The sequence below is a fragment of the Aedes albopictus genome, chromosome 1, assembly GCF_035046485.1.
Source record: "Aedes albopictus strain Foshan chromosome 1, AalbF5, whole genome shotgun sequence".
Classification (NCBI taxonomy): Eukaryota; Metazoa; Arthropoda; class Insecta; order Diptera; family Culicidae; genus Aedes; species Aedes albopictus.
The window spans coordinates 243486010-243509887 of NC_085136.1; the positions used below are offsets into that span (position 1 = coordinate 243486010).

A 23878-nucleotide genomic window follows, 5' to 3' on the forward strand; every position below is an offset into this window, starting at 1 on the left:
TTACCGAAAACACTGATCATAAGCATCAAAATCGAGAAAAAAAACACTGATGTTTGTGCTACTGTTGATGTTTATAAAACCATTAAACAAAAGATGTTTACAAATTAGAACCAACAGTAGATAGCGCGCAGGTGGGCATGTTTGGGTAGGCGTAAAGGGTAGCATCTTCTACCCCTGAAGGGAACAGCCAAGGGAACAGCAGCGACATTCGTCCTCTATAGTTTATTAACTCTATTAGTTCATGCGAGACGATTTTATTAATTCTCGCGTTACATTTAAAAAGGGCCTATCCCTAGAACGTAAACATTGAGAAAAATCAATGCAAACATTTTCCATCAGATTTACTATTCGTATTTCACAGTTTGAGAATTTTTCAACATGCTTTCCATTCTAATGACACAAGATTGAATGTATCTGTGCATCAATAATCAAGATTGTATTAGAGGTTATCAAAAAAGTATGAAAAACTAGCTGTACCCGGCAAACTTTGTCTTGCCTACTGCATTTTTTGACGTTTCATGTTTCTAGTCAAGAGCAAATCCCCGGTCACCGGTATGGAAGATCGATTTTCAAAAACTATCATTTTTTCCATGTTTTATGCCTCATAAACCTTCCTTGGGTGAAAACTAACAGAACAAAACTAAGACGACCAAAATCTGACCTTCCTTTCGCAAGTTATGCGCGGTCCCACGTATGCCACTGCATTTTTATATGATAAGAAAGATAGATTAAAAATAAACATGTCAAGCTTATTTAGAAAGTTTCACCCGGTGTAGGCCTTATTGTGAGTCTTTCTAAAATTTTCTTAGCATGAGCTGGCTACCCGATTGAGTCTGTTGTTGGCATCGAATCAATATTCGGCCCATTTTGAGAGAGAAAATTCACTCTCTCGGCGCTTGGGCCGGGAGCCGTTTGGAAAATTTTCGGTTGTCGGCCCTTTAAACGAGAAGGCCTACCAATGTAAACAAAATTTTACCGTTACTGGCCCATTTGGACACGGGTTTATGAATAATCGGGAAAAAAAACAGTGATTGGCCGTTTTGAAGATAGGGTTTATTCTGATAAGGTGCGGGTGATGTTTGCACAGTAAGTTACTGTTGAGGGATACTATGGAATGGTGTCAAAATCAAATTGTTTACATTTTAAGGATAGGCCCTTTTCAAATGTAACGCGAGAATTCATTATCACCACCAAGCCTAATCTCCAAAATCTTGCACCAGGCCCCCGACACGGCCTATATCAATGCATTTGAATTATGGTAGACAGGATGTCCTGGGCGCTTGTAAATTGCGCCCACTGTCAGATGCAAAAACATTAACAACTTTTTGTTTAACGTTAATTTTGGTTTGTTCTCGGGTTTGTTGATCAATTTTTGGAATATTTTTTTTTCCACCTCTAATGATCACAAAACTCTTCAAAACTCGCATTAATATTAATGTACGAGAAGAGGAGAACCCGATTAGATGAATAAAGCAACCCAGCAAATTCAGCAATGTGAAGGTGCATTTCGTTGTGGCTCACAACATTAAACAAAACCACTCTCGTTTTAATTTACAAGAATATGAGTATAAGGCAGTTAGATGTTGGCAACGATAAAATTCATTGATGCCAGGGGACTGGATTTTCTCTTGTGATTCCTGTCTTGCCCCTAGATTTAAGTTTCATTGATAGGAGCTCGGATAGGACCCTTTTCAAATGTGATGCGAAAAATCACAAAACAAACGTTGGTGTACGCTGAGCTGAACTTGTTGCACTTTTCTGCACCGCGGAGTGCACGCTTGACAGCTCTGCTGCCAACGGTCTTCTTGATGTTGTCTCTCACTGCTTTCTTCTCTCTGTTTTGATTTTAGTTTCAGGGTCATGCATCAACAACGTCATAGTCATCATTTTGATTAATGTTTGTGGAAATAATTCAGGCCAAACATGTCTAAAGGTCCAATCTGCAGAAGAGAGGCTCTCTTTGGTTTCTCTCTCTTTCGTTAATATCTCAGCTGTTTATTTGTATTTTGATTGCCTCCTTGCATTGAACGATGGTCAAAACAATCGTCTTTTGATTTGTACTGCAAAAATAGTTGAAAAGTGTACCGTTACATTGTAATAATTGAAAGAGAAAGTAAACAAAGAGAGCCTCTCAAATGCAGATAGGACCTATTGAAATGTTTGGCCTGAATTATTCCTAATGAGTCAACAGTCATTAATTATTTTCATAAGCAAATAATAAGCATATTTTCTTAATACTATCCCTTTTCAGTAGGAAAGTGCAATTTCACTGTAGTTTTCAAAAGTTATTAGATTCGCATTTCAATCACCGTTACGTAGTTTGTGTCGGTCACCCATCATTGACATTCGCCTTCGTTCACGATGCGCTTCTTCTTGCATCCGCGCACACAAACGTCGCGTTCGCGTTCGTTCGTTCGTCGTCGTCGTCGTTTTCCTTCGCCACCTTCTTCAGTGCGTGTGAATCTGGATGTGCGTCGATCTTCATTCCCGAAAAAGAAGGAAAAGTCGGACATTGTTTTATAATTTGGAGTTTTTATTGGAAAGATAAGGAATTTAGCTCCGTTTTTAGGGAAAATATAGGCAAGTGTTATTGTGCAAGGCATTGTGAATTGAGGTGAAAAGTTTGGTAGACGCAACGCAATGGATGGCCGACGAAAGTGATTGATTGATTGTTGCCTCGGGGGAAAAAGGATTTTTCATTGGGTAAGTAGAGCTGAACTTTTTATTTTTCCTATATTTGAATGTTATGAGGGGTATTATGCATTTTCATGCCATCGTCCGATCAAGAATGCAAAATGCCTTCCTCTCGTTCCTAGCTTCAGAATCCTTTCTTTTTCTGCATCGAAATTTTGCTGACGAAGCTCGGAAGCAACCAACGACGGGGAGTCACTTTTCCTTTTCTTCCTCCCATTCAAGAATTCGCTCGAGTGACCGCCGCCGCTTGCTTGCTGATGTGGGGAAACCGGTTTTCTGGTTTCTTCGTTGATCTGAAATGAATCCTATTTTTGTTGCGATCTTTGCGGCAATTAATTGGGAGCATTTCTCCTTAGACCTTGGAGGAATAACTGATTGATATCGGATTCTAATGGTTTTGTATGGATTTATTCTATACTTTTTCGTGATTTTCATTTGTTTAATTATCAATACTTGTAATTTTATTTTAAATTGAACATTGAAATTGACAGAATAACAACGATAACAGAATATTTATAATCCAATTTTAAATTATTCACAGTAATGTTTGAATCATTGCACTTTTTCCACTAGTGGTGCCGTTCTACCACCGACAAATCGACGTGCCAGCTCATAGTACAAATTTCTCAAATTTACTTGGCAACAGACTCCTTAAAAACAATATCTCCATCTATGCACACAGCATTTTTCTTATGCGTGCGTGCGTAAAGGAGCTTTAACATATCAAATTATTTTACTCATTTCGAAGTAACAATCTCTCAAAAAGTTTAATTGTATAAATCCTAAGTATTCTTCAAAAGATATCTCTGTAACCAAATGTCCAATCGAAATATTTTTTTTGGGCGATCTACTAGGATGTTGTAGCGTTCATTTGGTGTCAATAGAACTCAAATCGGTTGACAGACGGCAAAGATATTTATTATGATACACTTGGTCAAACATCTGTCAAAAAGCTAACCTGTATTACTTCTAAGTACTCTTGTATTTGTATTAATTTAGTAAAACGTAAGCCTTTAGTTTAACACTTTTTGTTAGGTCAAGGAAACGAACATACAGAAAAAAAAAAACTAGTGGATAAGGGGTGATACACAAATTATGTCAAATTATGTATGCAAATATCGGTACAGAGATGAACTAGCCACCGGCTAAAAATCTCTATAATAAAGAAAAAAAAAAAAAAAAAAAAAAAAAAAATATGTCACGCAAAAACCGACCTTTTTCAACCCCCACCCCACCTCCCCCTATGTCACACTTTTTGTATGGGACCTTAATATGTTTTGTAAGGGTCGTCACGTTGTGCAAAACCCCCCCTCCCCCCCAAGGGCGTGACGTTATTTGTGTACGATCCCTAACTAAATGATACTACCTATAATATTACTTATAAAGAGAACTGGTTACCGTCAAACGGGGTGACTTGCAACACTTTTCAGCTTCAATTAACAAAAAATGTTGATTAAACTCAATTTTAAAATTCAAACTATTTGTAATAGTTTTGATAGCCGGCCCCTCTCTAAAATAGAGTGAACAAGTTATAGATTAATTTAATTTTCATGTTGAAAAATCCAAATAAGGTCGTTTTTGATACAAAACGTCGTGTGGGGTGACTTGCAACACTCAATGTGAATCCCTTTTCAAACACGTAGATATTAATTTTTAGTTTCAAGCATATTTGGTAAGTATTCTTGCTACTATTGTGATATCGTTTAACTGACATACTTATTTTTGCATTTGTTTTTACACAGGAAATTGAGTTGTAAATTTTTATATGGAAATATTGGGCTTAAAACACCAAGCTACTAATTGTTAATTTAACATAAGTTTTAATAAATTTTTCAGTTCATATGATGATCCTTCAGACTTTTGCTGGTGAATTATTAGTTAAACAATATTTCGTTTTTGTGGACTTTAATTTTTTTTTTTTTTTTTATAGAGTGACCAGGTGGAGCTGCAGGACAGCTGAAAGCAAAGCCTGGACCCTTTCCCTACTTTCCCCCTACTATGACCAATACTCACGATGGACTAGACGATGTCGTCAACTTGAGCAAAGTGCGCAGTATTTAGTATTGGGTCGTAGTAGTTATCAAAAATACAGTGTCGCTTACTGTTCCCATCACACCCGTATTTTGTGGAAGCTCTAGAAATGTAATGTTTTGATACTTTTGAAGACTACTCAGTGACAATTATCAGAACTAGCGTTTGTAGCCGGTATGGGCAACTAGTTTTTCTGACATCATCTCCAAACAATAATCAAAAAATATCCCAAGTTACATTGTGCATTCTGAAAGTTATTTCAAGTTAAATACCAATATTGTTAGACCGTTCGCAATGCTGTTTTATTTTGTATGGCGAGTTTTAAAATTTTTAAAACTCGCCATACAAAATAAAACAGCATTGCGAACGGCCTTATGATGAACCGATGTTGGTCATCTACAGCACTGGAATCATCTTCAAATAACTCTCTTTTTGAGCTTCCATTTGATGTTGCGGACATAAAACTTATCAGTCGAACGCCTTATGTTAATGTACAGTTAATGTATCCTATGTCGTCGCTAGTCGTCTTTTGTTTCTCTGTGTTCATCTCTTGTATCCCTATGAAGTCTGAATTATCCTTATGTCCACCGTATCATAGCATAGTTTATACTACATTCAAATTACCGTCGATGGGGGTGACAATGGGTCTGGGGGGTGAGATTGGGTCAAAACGGAGAAACATAAAATTTGAAATAGCTCATCAGCTATGGGTAATTTATATTGAAAACTCTGTATTATTTTAAAGAGGAGATGTTTTTACACGTCATGATGCAGAAAAAGATGTTTAGCAATAATCGTTTTTTGTTCAAATTGTGGCTAAACGTATATGATGAAACTACTAGTAAATCACTGTGAAAAAATTTCTCCTTCGCAATGTTCCACACAAACACCTAACCATAAATTTTCTTATAAGTGATTAGCTGTAGGTATTACCTGGTTGATGCAACGAAAAAAGTGGGCTGTCAATGAACTTTTTATATAAAAATTCAATATTTTCGACCCTATGTCTAAATATTAAAAATGGGGGTGAGATTGGGTCAAGCAAGTTATCGAGTGCACATAACCTTAACTAAAAATTCAACTTGTTATCCAGTCCCCATTTGATGTTAGAGTGGTGCCATGTTTACCGTATCTTCATAAAAGTACGTTTTTTTTCGAAAATATGTCGCAGAAGTGTCAAGCGAGTGTGTTCATACGTTTAGTGCCTAAAATTATTTATAACAATAAACATGGACATGGACAGCTCCTTTAACCATCATTTAACGTTTAGTGTGCTGCAATATCGTAAGCTCGCAAAATAGACTTGAAAACGCTCTTCTTCTCCACTCATTTTTGAAATTTTAAGGAAATATCCTGAAACTACCAGACAGTAGTGGGAATTAAGAAATACAGGGGCTATAAAACCGGTGACATAGTACAATGTCGGAAAATGAATGAACGTCGAATTTTGGTTTGGTCAAACATTTCTCATGCAATCTTTCAATGCGTTCCTCCCTCATTGTAATCCCCCCTCCTTTCATGGAGGTTGAAACTTTAAATGAGGATGATTATGGTGGCTAAAAATAGCGATACAACATACAAACGTGATTTTATCAAATTTCAACATTTTTTTCGGTTGTATTAGGTGGGTTAATCATCTTTTAAAATTACCAAAGTTTTTTTAGTCATGGTTACATTGTTTTTTTTAAGTAGGCTTACTAGATATGATCAATAAAATTAACTTATTTCGAATGCTTTGACCCATTCTCACCCCCTCTAAGGGGTGAGATTGGGTCAATTTTCAAACATTTGTAGTTTAGTAAGAAATTCATAAAATGTAATACTTTCTTGCTAAACTATCAATACCACATAGAAGAGTATACATACCAAATAAAAAGTTATTCTGACTTCAATTGTATTTGTTATTTAACAAACAATCTTCGAGTATCTTTTTTTGACCCATTCTCACCCCCAACGACGGTACTACAGTTTTCCATGTTTCTGGATCCTGACAAAAAATAAGATTAAGTTTTGATTATGATCACATCATAACTCCTGCTCTTTTACTTTTATTGTCATAATATCGACTAAGTCAGGTCGTAAGGTAAGGTCGGTTAGTTGGTTATTGTATTAGCAATTGAAACTAATAAAGATCATCCATCAACTATGGTGTACTCATCCCTAACAGAATCTATAAAAATAAACAAACCTAATTTTAAAATAATAATTTCCTTCACAATCTTCTAATAGCAGTCAATTTGAATGTTAACATAAAAGCTTCAACTGTAAGCAAACTTGTCTCAGCGTCACAGTGCTTGGAGTAAACTTATGATAAATACACCTAAGGGAGCCCCTAGGATTCTCAGCATCGGTCATGTCTATATAAACATTTCCTACTCTCACGTTATTCTTATAATGCCAACTACATTGAAAACGCCAACGTATAGAACCTGTCACGATGTCCACCTAGTCAAGTAGTGAACCATTTCTGTCGAGTTTAGTCAAGTCACGACGTTCCGGCGTCAAAAATACGTCTTACACGTGACCAGTGGATCTATTTGATGGTTAATCACACGTTGGAAACAGAATTGTTATGTTCTTACCTTAGGTGTTTTTTATGATTTTTACTCACGATTCCTCTTCATTTGGGTTGCAAAACGGTGAGTCGATAAAGAGAGCGTCCAACATAGCTCTGGTCCTCACAAGTTCCTACCTCATGCTTCCACGGGTCAAGCGATGACAAAGACCGCCAGCTAAGAGTTGTATGCTTAGCTGGTAGTGCAGCCTGGGCACTGTTGTCCTTCTGACTTCAGCTAGATTGAGGAGGTACGATTCGAGCGTTTGTTCACCAAGGAGGTGCGGCTCAAACAGCGTCTGTTCTGGCATCCAGCGGCTGAGTAAGAAACGCTGCCCCACGCCCAGCAAGATCCAAGGTGGTAGCCCCATCAGTGTGGTCGTTCCAGTGTTGGTTGAGACGTTAATTAGATGTGGCCGTGGTGATAGAAATACTCGGAGTTGTTATTTTGCTCATGTAAAAAGAAGGGAAAAGAAAAGAAGGGAAGGAAAGGATATGATTAGTAGTTGTTATTCGGTACAGTAGAGAGGTTGTGGTGATACACTGGGTTCAGTTTTTATATGGCTGGTTGATTCGCAAGATGAAAATATGTAACAATCCAATGTATTCACTCAATGGCTGTTCAGAATGGTTCCACGGACATGGATAGCAAATCATTAATTTTTCAACAAATCGGATGTATTTTAAAAATCGTTTATTTATGTAATGTACTTTTTCCCTGAAGTACGAAAACGCGCGATCGCGAGTTAATGATTTACATCCCATCTTCAAGGGATCCCTACAAGCTCAATGCATCATTCTAGCACTTTAGAATATCAGCGTTGATGAAGCTGTTCAAATATTACGTAACATGTTTGGGAAAAAATAGATTTTATTTACTCAAAATAAATTAAATTACATAATCTTTCAAAAACCCTTTACTTGTTCTCCCAAGAACCCTGCCTCGACCAAGTTGGCAGGACGCTGCCCAAACCCTCTCTGAACTAAAGGGCAGGGTTTTTGTGGACTTTGAATTGTTAAGAAAATGAGTGTTGCAACAAGTCACCCCGTCTAGGTACAATATTTCAAAACATATGAATATAACAAAGATATTGTAATATTTTTAACCCTCTACTTCCCATGGTTTCACCATCGATTTTCGGCGAACTCGGGACAAATAGAATTAGATGAATATGATGCAATTATTTCAAAAATATGGTTTTAACCTCATAAGGTTACTACTACTAACTACTTGTTTCAATAGTGGAACTATTGATAAACAATCAAAAACCTGTTGATTTACAACCAATTTTTTTTATTGATTTCGAAAAATTTAGCCAATTTGCAGTAACTTTTGTTCAAGCACTTTTTTCGGAAACGCCTTTTAGCATAGATATAGTCGTTTAAAGTCGTGGGAAGGAAAGGGTTAAAAAGTAAAATGGAAATTCAAATAGCTCATTATGTATAGAATCCGCATATAGAATATTATTTTTGGGAAATTTTGTTTTTATTGTTTTGCAGGCAACGTTTTGCGGCTCACGTTTTTGTTACTTTTTGAGACTAATGTTAAATTTATGAATATTTTGTTCGAACTATTTTCATAAAAGTAAAAATCGTGGCTACTACTCAGATAGTATGTGCCCTTTTATAGTTCAACTGAGTTTTGGTATGTAAACGTCCGATTTTTATCATTTTCATTTATTTAGTTAACATAAAATTCATGATAATACTGAATCAACAATTTGCCGCCATAATACTCGATTTGCAGCTGCAGCTCTCCAACGTCGGTCACGCCCAACACTCGCCAGATCACGCTCCACCTGGTCCGCCCATCGTGCTCTCTGTGCTCCACGCCTTCTTGTACCAACCGGATGGTTAGCAAACACCAGCTTTGCAGGGTTGTTGTCCGACATTCTTGCAACATGCCCTGCCCATCGTATCCTTCCGGCTTTGGCCACTTTCTGGATGCTGGGTTCGCCGTAAAGTGCAGCGAGCTCGTGGTTCATCCTTCTCCGCCACACACCGTTCTCCTGCACGCCGCCGAAGATCGTCCTTAGCACCCGTCGCTCGAAACTCCGAGTGCTTGCAAGTCCTCCTCGAGCATCGTCCATGTCTCGTGTCCGTAGAGAACCACCGGTCTTATTAACGTCTTGTACATGGTACATTTGGTGCGGGGGTGAATCTTTTTTGACCGCAGTTTCTTCTGGAGCCCATAGTAGGCACGACTTCCACTGATGATGCGCCTTCGTATTTCACGGCTCACGTTATTGTCAGCCGTTAGCAAGGAACCGAGGTAGACGAATTCTTCTACCACCTCGAAAGTATCCCCGTCTATCGTAACATTGCTGCCAAGGCTTGTCCTGTCTCGCTCAGTCCCACCTACCAGCATGTAGCCGCATTCACCACCAGTCCGACCTTTGCTGCTTCACGTTTCAGGCGGGTGTACTGTTCTGCCACCGTTCCAAATGTTCTAGCAATAATATCCATGTCATCCGCAAAACAGACAAATTGGATGAATTTCGTGAAGATCGTACCCCGGCTGTTGAGCCCGGCTCGTCGCATAACACCTTCCAGGGCGATGTTGAATAGTAGGCAGGAAAGTCCATCACCTTGTCGTAGTCCCCGTCGAGATTCAAATGAACTGGATAGCTCACCCGAAATCCTTACGCTGTTCTGCACACCGTCCATCGCTGCTCTTATCAGTCTAGTCAGCTTCCCGGGAAAGCTGTTCTCGTCCATAATTTTCCATAGCTCTGTGCGGTCGATACTGTCGTATGCCGCTTTGAAGTCGATGAACAGGTGATGCGTTGGGACCTGGTATTCACGGCATTTCTGGAGGATTTGCCGTACGGTGAAGATCTGGTCCGTTTTCGACCGGCCGTCGATGAAACCGGCTTGGTAACTTCCCACGAATTCTTTTACTTTAGGTGAAAGACGACGGAAGATGATCTGGGATAGCACTTTGTAGGCGGCATTCAAAATGGTGATCGCTCGAAAGTTCTCACACATTAACTTGTCGCCTTTCTTGTGGATGGGACAGATTATCCCTTCCTTCCACTCCTCCGGTAGCTGTTCGGTTTCCCAGATCTTGACTATTAACTGGTGCAGACAGGTGGCCAACTTTTCCGGGCCCATCTTGATGAGTTCTGCTGCGATACCGTCCTTACCAGCCGCTTTGTTGTTTTTGAGCTGGTGGATGGCCTCCTTAACTTCCCTCAGCATGGGAGTTGGTTCGTTCCCGTCCTCTGCTGCACCAACATAGTCATTTCCTCCGCTGCCTTGGTCCTCCGTGCCTACATTCTCTTCGCCATTCAGGTGCTCGTCGAAGTGCTGCTTCCACCTTTCGATCACCTCACGTTTGTCCGTCAGGAGGCTCCCGTCCTTATCCCTGCAGATTTCGGCTTGCGGCACGTAGCCTTTGCGGGATGCGTTGAGCTTCTGATAGAACTTGCGTGTTTCCTGTGAACGGCACAGCAGTTCCATTTCATCGCACTCCGCTTCTTCCAGGCGACGCTTTTTCTCCCGGAAGAAACGGGTCTGCTGCTTCCGCTTCTGTCTGTATCGCTCCACATTCTGTCGGGTTCCATGCTGCAGCATTACCGTCCGCGCTGCATCCTTCTCCTCCAGAACCGCTCTGCACTCCTCGTCGAACCAATCGTTTCGTCGACTCCGTTCTACGTACCCGATAGTGCTCTCGGCTGCGTTGTTGATGGCTGCTTTGACTGTACTCCACACGGAGAAAAAAATAAAGTTATGTCAATCATATTCCGGTCGCGAACAAGCATATTTGTGCACTGACTTTTATATAATCCTTTTTTGAGATTGTATTACGCATATTAACATAGGGCGAAGCATAACAGAAGTTTGAAATGATCTAAATTGATGAACTGATTAGAGTAACAAAAATGGTTTACTCAATCATATTATGCTTACATCAACAATAGTTATTGTTAATGATTTGACAGTTCATTTATTATCATGGTAGATTCAACAGGCCCCTGGCATGAATGAAATATATCGTAGCCAATATCTAACTGCCTTATACTCATATTCGTGCAAATTAAAACGAGCGTGTAATCAACAAACGCAGTTTTTGTTTGATGTTGTGAACCATACACGAAATCACATTCACAATGCGTGTTTGTTGGGTTGCTTTATTCAACTAATCGGATGCTCCTCTTACCGTACATTAATATTAAAGTGAGTTTGACGTGTTTTGTGATCATAACAGATGGAAAAAATGATTCCAAAAACTGATCAACAACCCAAAATAAACGTTAAACAAAAAAACTGTTGATGTTTTCGCATTTGACAGTGGGCGCTATTTATTAGCGCCCAGGACATCCTGTCTACCATGATTCCAATGCATTGATATAGGCCGTGTCAGAGGCCTGAGATTCAAGCACCTTTATACTCGACTTAACCCTAAACTTGAGGCTCAAACTAACTATATCGGATGGTTGTTTTGAGCAATCGCAAAAATTTGTTCAAATAAGGTTATGTTGCATTTCTAGAATCAAGAAAATCTTTAATGAGAGATGAACATTTCTATAATGGTTGTATTTAGTGCAATTTGTTCTAACTGTAACACATTGTACTAAATACCACCATTACAGAAATGTTTGGTTAGCAAAAAAATTCCTTGTATATTCTTTATTTCCTCAAAGGAGCAACAAAAAAACTGACCTTCCACCCTCATTGATCGCCGCCGTCTCCTACAATCCCACCCTTTTCGCTAGCTGGTGAAGATACTGGCGGCATCGATCGGAAGTGCAGGCCACACAGGGCGAAGTATTAATTGGTCAGGGATTTTGTCTGCTTGTGGTAGGCTTCCAGGAATTTCACCAGCGCTGAGGCATTATCGTCACGCCGTCTGTCATTGGGACCTTCAGAGGGGTGAACTCTCCGTATTATGATCGGCCACTACTGATCTGATAAATCACGTGATGGCGCACCAGCAGACTGTCGTCGATGACGAACTTCACCATGGCATCCATCCGGTTTTGTGCCTCTCCAGCAGGATACGTGTTTTTTGGCTTGCAAAATGTCCGGGGGAATCCGTCCAGGAAGAATTTATCCTTGCACTCCGGTTTATCATATTTATTACAAAATGAAAACACTCTTTGCACTACCGCCGCCATGATGAAAAATTACAGCAGCCAGGAGGCTCGGTCGACACGGGTTCAAGCAAGGCTTCAAGTAATGCCATATATGCTTGGTTGAGGCATTTGATAGTTGGTGTGCAATGATGTTGATTCAAACGAACCATATGCTTGATGCAGACATCAAATCAGTTATACAAAGAATGTCATCGAAGCTTGAGAGAACTAAGGAGAAAGTTATATTAATCAGACTACATTTCTGTCCGTGCAGCAGTCCTCTAGAGGGGCCACATCGAGCACACCCTCGTCCGGCAACGCTGCCTCGAGATTCTGCGCGTATGCGGTGGCGACATTCGGTTGCTTCAGTCGCTCTAGATCGTACCGGGGCGGCCGCCGGTATCGTACATTGTTGATGACGGAGAGTTTTGGGCGCAGTTTAACCATTACCAGATAGTGGTCGGAGTCGATGTTGGCGCCACGATAGGTCCTGACGTCGATAATGTCGGAGAAGTGCCGTCCGTCAATCAGAACGTGGTCGATTTGAGATTCCGTCTGCTGTGGTGATCTCCAGGTGTAACGATAAGGGAAGCTGTGTTGGAAAAAGGTGCTACGTATGACCATATTTTTGAATGCGGCGAAATTAATGAGTCGTAGGCCGTTTTCGTTCGTCTGCTGGTGGGCGCTGAACTTACCAATCGTCGGTCTGAATTCCTCCTCCTGGCCTACCTGAGCGTTCAAATCACCTATGATGATCTTGACGTCGTGGCTTGGGCAGCGATCGTACTCGCGTTCGAGCTGCGCATAAAATGCGTCCTTGTCATCATCAGTACTTCCGGAGTGTGGGCTGTGCACGTTTATTATGCTGAAGTTGAAGAATCGGCCCTTGATCCTCAACCTGCACATTCTTTCGTCGATCGGCCACCAACCGATCACGCGCCTCTGCATATCACCCATCACGATGAAAGTTGTTCCCAGCTCGCGTGTGTTGCCGCAGCTCTGGTAGATGGTATGATTACCTCTAAACGTTCGCACCATGGATCCTGTCCAACACACCTCCTGCAGCGCTGCGATACCGAACCCGCGGTCCTTCAGTAGATCAGCGAGTATGCGGGTGCTCCCAATGAAGTTGAGAGATCGGCAGTTCCACGTACCGAGTTTCCAATCGCAAGTCCTTTTTGTTCGCTGGGGTCGTTTCCGTTGGTCTCGGTTCGTATTATTCTGTTGCTGATTTTCCGTTACAATGGTTTTTTACGGCTGGCTCGTAGGGCCTGACACCAACCCCCTACTTTCCGGAGGACCATAGTGCACAGTTGAGCTTAGAGTCCTTCCCTGGCACTCGGACGTAGATCAGCCGCCCCTAACATGGGGATCAGACGCTGTTGTGAGCCGCTCCTCCTGGAGAACAGACGCTCAGGTTTGCCGAAGTACCCCCCCCCCCCTTCCCTGTCAGCCTACGACCAAAGTTCCCACCGGGGTTGGTTACCCGATCTTCCCTAAGGTTGCTCATAATTTCCGGCCGGTACCACGAGGAGGTAGAGATAGGAGTTGCTGGGCAGAGGCTAGTGGATCACAATGGGATCTGAATTGCGCAGCATACCCAGCCTTTACCGTGCCGCCTGGTAACCATATCGGCATCAAAATTCAAGAAAATTCCTACCAAATCTATATTTGACTATTTTTGAAGCCTATCCGTCGAGCTCATCCCGCTCACCATTATAATAGTTGTTTTCGCAGCTTTTTTCATTCACTTTATGTTATGATGCAGCATATCTATCTTTGCTTAAATTACAGGCAAGGCTCGCATCCGAGCGGAGCAACATGCCATTGAGTCCGGACTGGGAGGATTCCCAGCAGGCTGGTTGCAGCAGCAGTAGTTTCAGGAGAAAACCTGTACCGAGTCGGTTTACCGGTTCGAACGATTCGGCCCGGTGCGAAAACGTCCTGCTCAAGGTGCTCAATCGTGAACACTGCGGGTACTTTAGCACTGGGCTGAACAAACGATCGCATCGGGAAGCGTTCCGGGAAGTTCCCGCACATCTGAGCTTCTGCTTGAAGGAGATCGTTCCCTACTGCTATCTGAAGGGGTAAGGATGGGCTGGGTTCTAGTTGATGGTTTGCAGGTAGTTGACATATAATCTTCCATATTTTAGGCACGTATTCATGGGCCTATCTGCATGTGGCCAGTTCCTGCTCAGCTATAAAGCTTCCTACGACTACGAAGAGGTTATCACAAATGAGTACAACTTTTCGTCCAACTATAAATATGAGTAAGTTTTTAAGATTAGAGAGTTGAAATGCAATACTTGATTTTTATCGTGGAACATTGTAGGTTGTACTTCTGGATCTACCGACCGCACTTCCTGCTGAGCAAGTACTTCCAGGTGTGTCTCTTCGATGATCATGGTGTCGATGATATCAAAACCGTATCCATTACGCAGTGGAAAACGGATCAGCGGTTGTTGATTGTCCACGGGGCCAGCGAGAAAGAGGATATGGATTCCTACGTGACCGTTGTGCGGGTGCCGAAGTTGGGTTGCATGGACTGTAAACAGATGAGGACGGCAGACGAGGAAGATGGTGGTGGCCAGGGTTCGCTTTGTATCAACTGCAACATGACGATCCATACCAAGTACCGGAACTCGGATTCGGGGCCTAAGTTTAACCCGAAGTACAATCTGAACTGTCCTGGGTACATCATCATGAGCGAAAACAGCTTCATTCACACCATTAACATTCGGCTGGACACGAGTCGTTGTCCTCGGAAGGTGCTATCCGGTGTCATTAGTAGCAAGTATATTTCCAAATATCCACGCATGAGTCCGGAAATAGAGCTGAAGCCGATGAATCTCGTCGAGGAAAAAATCTTTGTCTCTAAGTCAGAACCTCTCAAACCTTCCACTAGTGACATTTTTCCTGCGCCAAATCTTCCTGCCCCTTCGCAATCCCTGAGCATAGCCGATCAAATTATTGCCGACTTTGCCGAGTATGAGACTGAAACCTTCGAATCAAAGTGTTCCCAACCCATGTATTCCTCGCTAGGCCATAATCGTACCACCAGTAGGTTGTCCTCCAGTTCGTCTTCTTCCTCGAGATCTCATTCGACTGCGGTTGCCCAATGTCCAGAGAACTTTGACGAGCTGGTCATCACCTGTGATCCTCGGGGCCCACCAGCTACCCCGCGGAGTTCCATGATAACCCGGGGAGCAGCCGCCCGCCTCTCGGAAGCCCTCTCGCCGACTTCCAACATCCGACTGATGAACCATAGCAACAATACAAACATAGAGCTAAGACTTACGCCGGATGTCCACAAATCCTATGTAACTCGGGTGGAGCTTTCGGCGGGTTCTTCCAGTGGACCATACTCTTTACTATGTGGTGCTTCCCAACGTTCGAGTGCTGCCAATTCAACTAAGACTCAATCTCCGCTCGAATCGAGCGGAACTCCATCATGTTCCTCATCGTCCACCCCGAATGGACGGACACCGCTACGAAGACGATCGTATCTCTCTATTGGAAGCAGATCGGCTGATCCGAATGTTCCTAGCCAAACCGATGGCCCTAACGACGTAGCTTCCAAGGCCTACGAATTCTCCGAAGACAACGAACGATGCGAAAAGATCAGCATTTTCCGAAAGCGACGCCTAGCCGACAAGAAGTACGAATTTTCCGAGGATAGTAGCCATGGGGACAATGTTATTGTCCCGTTCAACCGACTCCGGAACCAAATCCGGACCAGGTCCACTAGTCAAGCCCTGATCTGCAGTCCTTCGCATCCTGGATATGAAATGACTACCCATCTCCATCGAGCATCCCCGAACCATGGCTTTCGGTCACCTTGTGGATCTCCCGTGGGTAACCGTTACCTTCGATCCCCACCAGGGATTCGCTCTCCAAATTACTATCGTCACCATTCTCCAGTTGGGACACCTCGCACCACCCAGACTCCTCAAACCGCAGCACAACTCATCAAGATGGCCAACTTTGATCCGAAGGATTACATCTACCCTGGTGGAGGCGGGGCCGCCACCGTCGCCGAGGACATCCCCAAATTCTTCATCGATGCCATCCAGAAGTTCAACGAGAAGAAACTTCAAGCGGACGACGAGGGCAACAACGAGAACTTCAACTCGGACAATCTTCTTCCGCTGAAGGCGGCGGATCTGACCGGGTTCGGTTGCAGCAACGGGACGACGGTACAGGAGGCAAAGCCGGAGAAGAAACCCACCTGCACCAAGAAGATTGTGAAGATCTTCGTCGAGGAGGACGATGCCAACTCGGTGCTGACCACGGAAGAGGGTAACTATCAAGCTTGATCTTTGATGTTCTCAACTAATCGACCCCCGAAATTTTCCAGATGACTGCATCTCGCCCGGTTACCACGCGTCGCTCCCGATGGAGGTGCACGGATCGTGCTACGCCAACATGCAGATCGTTTCGCCAAGCTCGTACCAGAAGCTAAACTGCCCGGCGGTGGTTGTGACGCAGAATTCCTTCGACATGGAGGCGTTTTCGTTCCACGTGGCCAACCACATCTGCGCCAAGCACGACAAGAAGTACGGCATCCTGTTCGACTCGGCGTACGAGCTGACGCATGTGAGTAGGGTGGGATTTTGAGGGTAATTTAGGGAGGGTGTTGACTAGAACTTTCGAAACGACGCTCCCTGGAGCATATACAAACGACGTTGGTTAGGGCTTCCAGATGCAGCTCAAAAGTTTCCAGGCGAAACTCTCTAGAGCTTCCGAACGAAGCTTTCTAGCGCTGCCAGGCGAAGCTCTCTAGCGCTTACAGATGAAGCTCTCTAGAGTTTCCAGATAAAGCTCTCTAGAGCTTTCAGACGAAACTCTCTTGAGCTTCCAGACGAAGCTCTCTAGAACTTCAAGATGACCTTACTAGAGCTTTCAGCCCAAGTTCTCTAAAGCTTCCAGATGAAGCACTCTGAAGTTTGCAGGTGTAACTCTATAGAGTTTCCAGACAAAATTCTTCAGAGCCGCCAGACGAATCTCTGGAGCTTCTAGAAGAAGCTATGTAGAGCTTTCAGACGAAGCTCCTTAGAGCTTTCAGACGAAGTTCTCTAGAGCTTTCAGAAGAAACTTTAGAGCTTCTAGTCGAAGGTCTGTAGAGATTCCAGACGAAGCTCTTTGAAGTGTGCAGTTGAAACTTTCTAGATTTTCAAAACAAAGCTGTCTAAAACTTCAAGACATTTCTGAAGTTTCCAAGTAAAGCCCTCTAAAGCTCACAGACGAAGCTCTTTATAGCTTCCGGACGAAACTCTCTAGAGCTTCTAGACGACGCTCCCTAGAGCTTCCAGACGAAGTTCCCTAGAGCCTTCAGATGTAGCTCTCTAAAGCTTCTAGATGAAGCACGTTAGAGCTTGCAGACGAAGCTCTTTAGAGCTTCCTGAAAAAGCTCGCTAGAGCTTCCAGAAGAAGCTCTCTAAAGCTTTCAAACGAAACTTTTAGGATCTTCTCTTCAAAGCTCTGTAGAGTTTCCAGATCGAAGCTCTCTAGAGCTTACGGAAGAAGCTCTCTAGAACTTCAGGACGAAGCTCTATTGGGCTTCAAGACGAAGCTCTCTGAAGTTTCTAGATAAAGCTCTCTAGAGCTTCAAGACAAAACTCTCTGGAGCGTCTACATGAAGCTCCCGAGTGCTTCCAGACGAAGCTCTCTAGAATTTTCAAGCGAAGCTCCCTGGAGCTTCCAGGCGAAGCTCTCTAGAGCTTTAAAATTAAATACTCTACAGTTCACAGACAAAGCTCTCTGGAGCTTCCAGGCGAAGCTCTTTGGAGCTTTCAGACAAAGCTCTTTGGAGTTTCCAGACGAAGTTCTCTGAAGCTTCTAGACAAAGCTCTCTAGTGCTTTCAGAAGAAACTTTCTAGAGCTTCTTAACGGAATTCTGTGGCGTCTTCAGACGAAGTTCTCTAGAATTTCCAGACGCAGCCCTCTAAAGCTTCTAGACGATGCCCTCTTGAGTTTTCAGGCGATGTTCTCTAGAACTATGACCTCTATGATTTCCCGACGAACCTGTTGAGAGCTGTCAGATGAAACTCTGGAGGTTCTAGACGAAACTCCCTAGAACTTTCTGACGAAGCTTTCTAGAGCTTAGCTTGCATACAATGTTTTCTAGAGCTTTCAGACGAAGCCCCCTAGAACTTTAAGATGAAGCTGTCTTGAGTTGCCAGCTTCAGCTCCCTAGAGCTACAAGACATAGCTTTCTTGAGCATCCAGATAAAGCTTCCTAGAGCTTCCAGACGAAGCTCCCCAAGTAACATTTTTAGTTTTATTCTGTACTACAAGGTTGCTATAAATCAATGTCCATAAAACACATATCAAATCAATAACATCTTCATTGCTTCTACCAAAACGTCATATAGAATGGAATCTGGCCAGTTGGCCCACCCTTAGGAAGGTTGTGAAGAGTGCTAAATATCAATTGCAATAAAGTAGTATGACATTTATAATAACCTTCTCCAGGTCATTCTGTCTTGAAAGCTGCTGCTTTCACTAGCGAGGGCATTCATGGTAACATTGTGGCATTTATAAATAATAAATTGCTTCGATAAATTCATCTTAAAAAATAAATAATCTTTCAGTGAAGCTCCAAAATTACAAAATATCAAGGCTAGTTATTTGCTATATAGTGCCTCAGTTTCCAAGGGCCAATGAAATTTACTGTGAAAAGTGCCGTAAAACATGTGTAAAACAAGTTCCCCCAACGAAATCTGTAATATTTCAAAATATTTTATTACAAAATGTCGTTAAGTTTTTCGCTGAAATAGCAGTTTTGACGAAATTTGCCTCAAACATTCCTGTTATGGTTTCTTCCATAGCCCGGCACAGTTTTTGTGCAAGATGATGCTGAATAATACGAATTGTGACATAAAAATACGTTCTAAATTACAGTTCATATCAACGAAAATCTCTGCAGTTAATATGGCGAATGCGAAAGTCTCATTTTTATCAGCATTGCTGCTTTGCTTTTATAAAAGCATTCATTAATACAAACAAATTTAAAATCGCATTTATGAACACCGAATAGGGTATTGTACCATTTGGGCAGGTGTACCTATTTTGGGCACTTGCCGCTATAACTAAGTCAATTTCAAACCTATTGATTTGAATTTTTGTACAGAGTTAGATACTGTACTTGCCCAACTCTATACAAAATTCCAAATCAATCGGTTTGAAATTGACTTAGTTATAGCGACAAGTGCCCAAAATAGGTACACCTGCCCAAATGGTACAAGACCCTACATGCCAAAAAGTTGCTTTAAAAGCCGATATTAAACCGTTCAGCATTTTTTCAACATTTGTGAAGATCGAACAGCAGCCGGATAAGAATTTGACAAGTGCACCGCTTTGTTTACATTTGAATCATCTTTCGCATAAATTGTTCTCATTTTACATTGTGCAAAAGCGCTTCCATATCGCGGCTGCATGTAAGTAGGTATATAAATACTACTATTTCACACTCAGTAGCAAACCATCGAGCCGCGTCAGTTCATATTTCGCAAACGGCTTTCTTGACGACTCAGAGTTCTGTCGTCTCCGAACCTTCCAATTTGACATGGTGTTTGCGTCCCGCGTGGTGATCGGTTTATCTATTCAGGTCCTATTTCCGTGGAAGGACCTGGATAACAAGATTGCTACTCTCCAAATAATACCTGCTAGCAAATTGTGGTTCCTTAAAGCATTCCGCTACTCCTCGCAATGGTGAAAAAATAAATAACAGTGACCACCGATAGCCGCTCCGCCGGATGTTCGTATGGTTTAGTAGTGGCATTTATGGAAACGAAACACTCTTGTAAAGCATTTTATTATGGTTTCATAAGTATCAATTCGACAAATTTATCGACCGGCTTTATGAAGGCATAGAATGCCGTGTTAAATTAGTTATTAAAACTTATCAATGATTGATTTTACTTTCTAGCTACAAAAGGTTATTGAGACAGCCAGTAGTAAAGTAATTGCTTTGCATCCTTAAATGCGCTCTTTAGGTTAAGTGGCATGTACATTGCTACAATAAAACTGTAATGTTTAGAGACAGACTTTCGGAGATAGCTTGAGAATACTAAGAGGGTTGTTTCTAGTTAGCTCGTCAGACGTAGAGTCATCTGCTCTACGTGTTTATTCTCAGTTTATATGATTCGATAGCGTTACGCGCATTACATTGAGAGCGAACATTCGTTCGCTATCTCCGTCATTAGACAGGGACATAACAGCTCTTCACCCTTAAGAGCTTACATAACACCAATCGAAACTTTTTTTTTCTTATACTATCAATATACACTGATTTCAATTCGAGCTGTATCAATACAAAACTTCATTAAAATTCGAAAACACATTAGTTCACCTTATCTTATAGAAAGTTCAATTATACACATAATTTTTATCAATATTTTGTTTTCGCACTCGTTTGGACCTTCGTGGCGTGTCTTCGGAAGAGAAGGAGTTCCTTCGTTTTCGTCTCAGTCGCACAGCAACCTCAGGACCTCTCCCATTTCCGTTGCTGCTGTCATCCATCTGATTCGTTGCAACCCTCTGGTTCGTTGCAACTCTTACTTCTTCAACTGATGACGTTATCATTGGTTTGGGAGGGGATTCCGAGCGCCTTGGTAATCTAAGCTGATTTCGATGGACCATAGTTGGCACGTTTCCAATCACGATCTGGAATGTATTTTTAGAGAATCTCTTGAGAAAATGCCCTTTTAACCATTTGGCCGTAATGTGAGGGTTATGATTTTTGAACCATACTTCCTCACCCTCTGTTAAATTGTTAATAGGGTCGGTTGTCAAGTTAGCATTATTATTACATCCCAAACCATTGTCTCCTGTTAAAACACGCTGTTCAGACATTTGTCTCTTATAATGTTTTTTTGGGTTAATTAAATCAATAAGTTGCTTTGGAGCAAAAGAAAAAATATTCTCCGAAGGAAATTTTCCATCTTCCGTCAAACAATTATTTCTATAATTGAACAAAAATAAATTTATCTGGTCTTCCAAATCTATGTTTAAGTATTCTTCATCCAATAAAAATTTCTTCAACACATCCTTTATTGTTCTGACCATCCTTTCTGCTTGGCCATTACTCGAGGGGTTATATGGTGGACTTTTCATCACCTCTATTCCCTGCCTTTTTAAAAATTGTACGAAATTTACAGAGTTAAATGGGGGACCATTGTCCGACACCACAACATCAGGCAAACCAAATCTTGCAAAAAATTCGACTAATACTTTCAAAACTCGTCCAGCATCCGTACCCTTACTCATCTTTTCTACTTCTAACCATTTGGAATAGCTGTCGATTATTAAAAGATAGGTTTGATGTCCGAAATAGAAAAAATCGATGTGGATTCTGCTGAAAGGCCTCAAGGTAGGTGTCCATTGAGAAGTCACCTTAGGTTTCGGCCTTGTTGCCATTCCGTTGCAAGCATCGCACCGAACAACGAAATTTTGTATGTCCCTATTTATTCCATACCAGTATACCGTACGTCTAGCCAATTGCTTCATTTTTACCGCTCCGGAATGATTCGCGTGCAAAAGTTTCAAAATTTCACCGTGCATTTCTTGTGGTACAACTACCCTTTCATGATATAGTAGACAATCATCTACTATTTCCAAGTCCTCCTGATTTGCATGCACATCTATAAATTGCTTTTCTAATCTTTTTGGCCAACCATTTTTTAGATAAAAAATTATGCCTTGTAAAAATTTATCAGTTTTTGTTAATTTTGCTATTTGATTATGGTCGAAGGGGAACTCTTTACCGAAATTTATACTTCTTACCATTTCTACGTCATATTCCGCTGGAACTGTCTGCTCCAATGGAAATCGGGAGCAAAAATCGGCGTTACCCATTTTTGCCGAAGGCCTGTACACTATGTCATAATCATAAATAGATAATTCTAAAATATATCTTTGTAGTCTCGTCACAAATATTGAGTGTCTTCCAGCTTTCCCGAAAATTCCCACTAAAGGTTTGTGGTCTGTATATACCGTAAAGTGTTGGCCATATAGATATTTGTGAAATTTTTTTATGGTGCACACCAGAGCTAAAGCCTCTAGATGTAGAATGGGGTACGATTTTTGTGCGTCATTTAACGTAAAAGATGTAAAGCATATAGGTTTCTCTGTTCCATGCACAATATGAGCAATTACTCCGCCAAGACCATATCCCGATGCATCAGTCACAACAACTATTTCCTTCTTCGGGTCGTAAAACTCTAGAAATTGTGTGTTTATTAATGACTTTTTAGCCTCCTCAAATGCTTTTTCGCAATTCTCATCCCAATTAAATTTGACGTCATTTCTTAGAAGTTTATAAAGAAAATGTAGCTTTGACGACAAATGTGGGATGAATTTGTTGTAATAATTTATCAACCCTAAAAAGGACTTCAATTCAGTCACGTTCCTTGGCACCTTTGCCCTCTGAATTGTGGAAATTTTGTCTTGACAGGGTAGTAATCCTTTTTCGCTAATAATGTGTCCAAGATAAGGTAATTGTGTGACAAAAAATTTACATTTTCCCCAATTTATTTTTATGTTTGCATCTGATAATCTTTTTAGAACTAATAACAACTTTTCCCTACACTCATTCAAATCTTTTCCAGCTATAAGGACGTCATCTAAATAAACGTACACGTAATCAATGCCATCTAAAACAGTATCCATAATTTGTTGAAATATAGATGCACTTGATGTTGCTCCTTGAGGCAATCGGTTATAAGTAAAGAGGCCTTTTATTGTGTTTATTACCATGAAATGTTTAGATTTTTCCGTTAGTTCCAATTGAGTGTATGCCCCCTCTAAATCTAAAGCGCAAAAAACTTTGCAGCCCGCCAAACCAGCGAATAAATCTTGGGCAACAGGTAACGGGTACGTGTTAGGAATGATAACCTTATTTATGGACACCTTGCAGTCAATTACCAATCTGATTTCATTGTTCTTTTTTATGACAATTATCACTGGTGATGCCCATTGACTGGTTTTAATAGGAGTTATTACTTTTTCTTTTTCCAAGCGATCCAAATAATCTATAACCTTGTCCTTCAAGCGGTAAGGAACATCATACGCTTTCTTAAAAATTGGTTCATCCGATTTCATAACTAAATCTGCTCGGAAACCCTTGATCGGTGTAGAAAAATCTTTCAAAAATACATTGGGAAATTTTTTCTTAATATCTTCAGCAGCGTTACTCGTATCAATAGCCATATTATTAACAGTCAACGAGTTTGAGAAAAAATATCTCCAATCTTTAAAAAAAACATCTAACCATGTTCGTCCCATCAAAGGGGTAAAATCATTGCTGCAATTTAGTACTAACAGTTGCAATTGTGCCGTCACTCCCTTAAATTCAACTAAGACTTTTGCCTCCCCTTCAACCCTTAGTTTTTCCCCATTGACTACTATTAATTGTTTATCATATTTGCTTAAAGGATCCTTAAAATGCGTAAAGTATTTGCTCTTACTGATAACCGTTACAGATGACCCACAATCAACCTCCATAGTTAGGCTTTTATTC

At 41.4% G+C, this 23878-nt stretch overlaps 1 protein-coding gene across 1 annotated transcript in view; it reads left to right on the forward strand.

Annotated features, from left to right (window-relative positions):
- Window positions 1-2382: 2382 nt before the first annotated feature.
- The window catches only part of LOC109412287 (uncharacterized), a 28787-nt gene continuing 7291 nt past the window's right edge, over window positions 2383-23878 (forward strand). The window contains exons 1-5 of the mRNA XM_019685929.3: window positions 2383-2703; window positions 14152-14444; window positions 14511-14627; window positions 14690-16656; window positions 16715-16953. Of these exons, the coding sequence (XP_019541474.3) occupies window positions 14179-14444; window positions 14511-14627; window positions 14690-16656; window positions 16715-16953 (2589 nt within the window). The 5' untranslated portion in view covers window positions 2383-2703; window positions 14152-14178. The remainder of the gene's footprint in view (window positions 2704-14151; window positions 14445-14510; window positions 14628-14689; window positions 16657-16714; window positions 16954-23878) is intronic.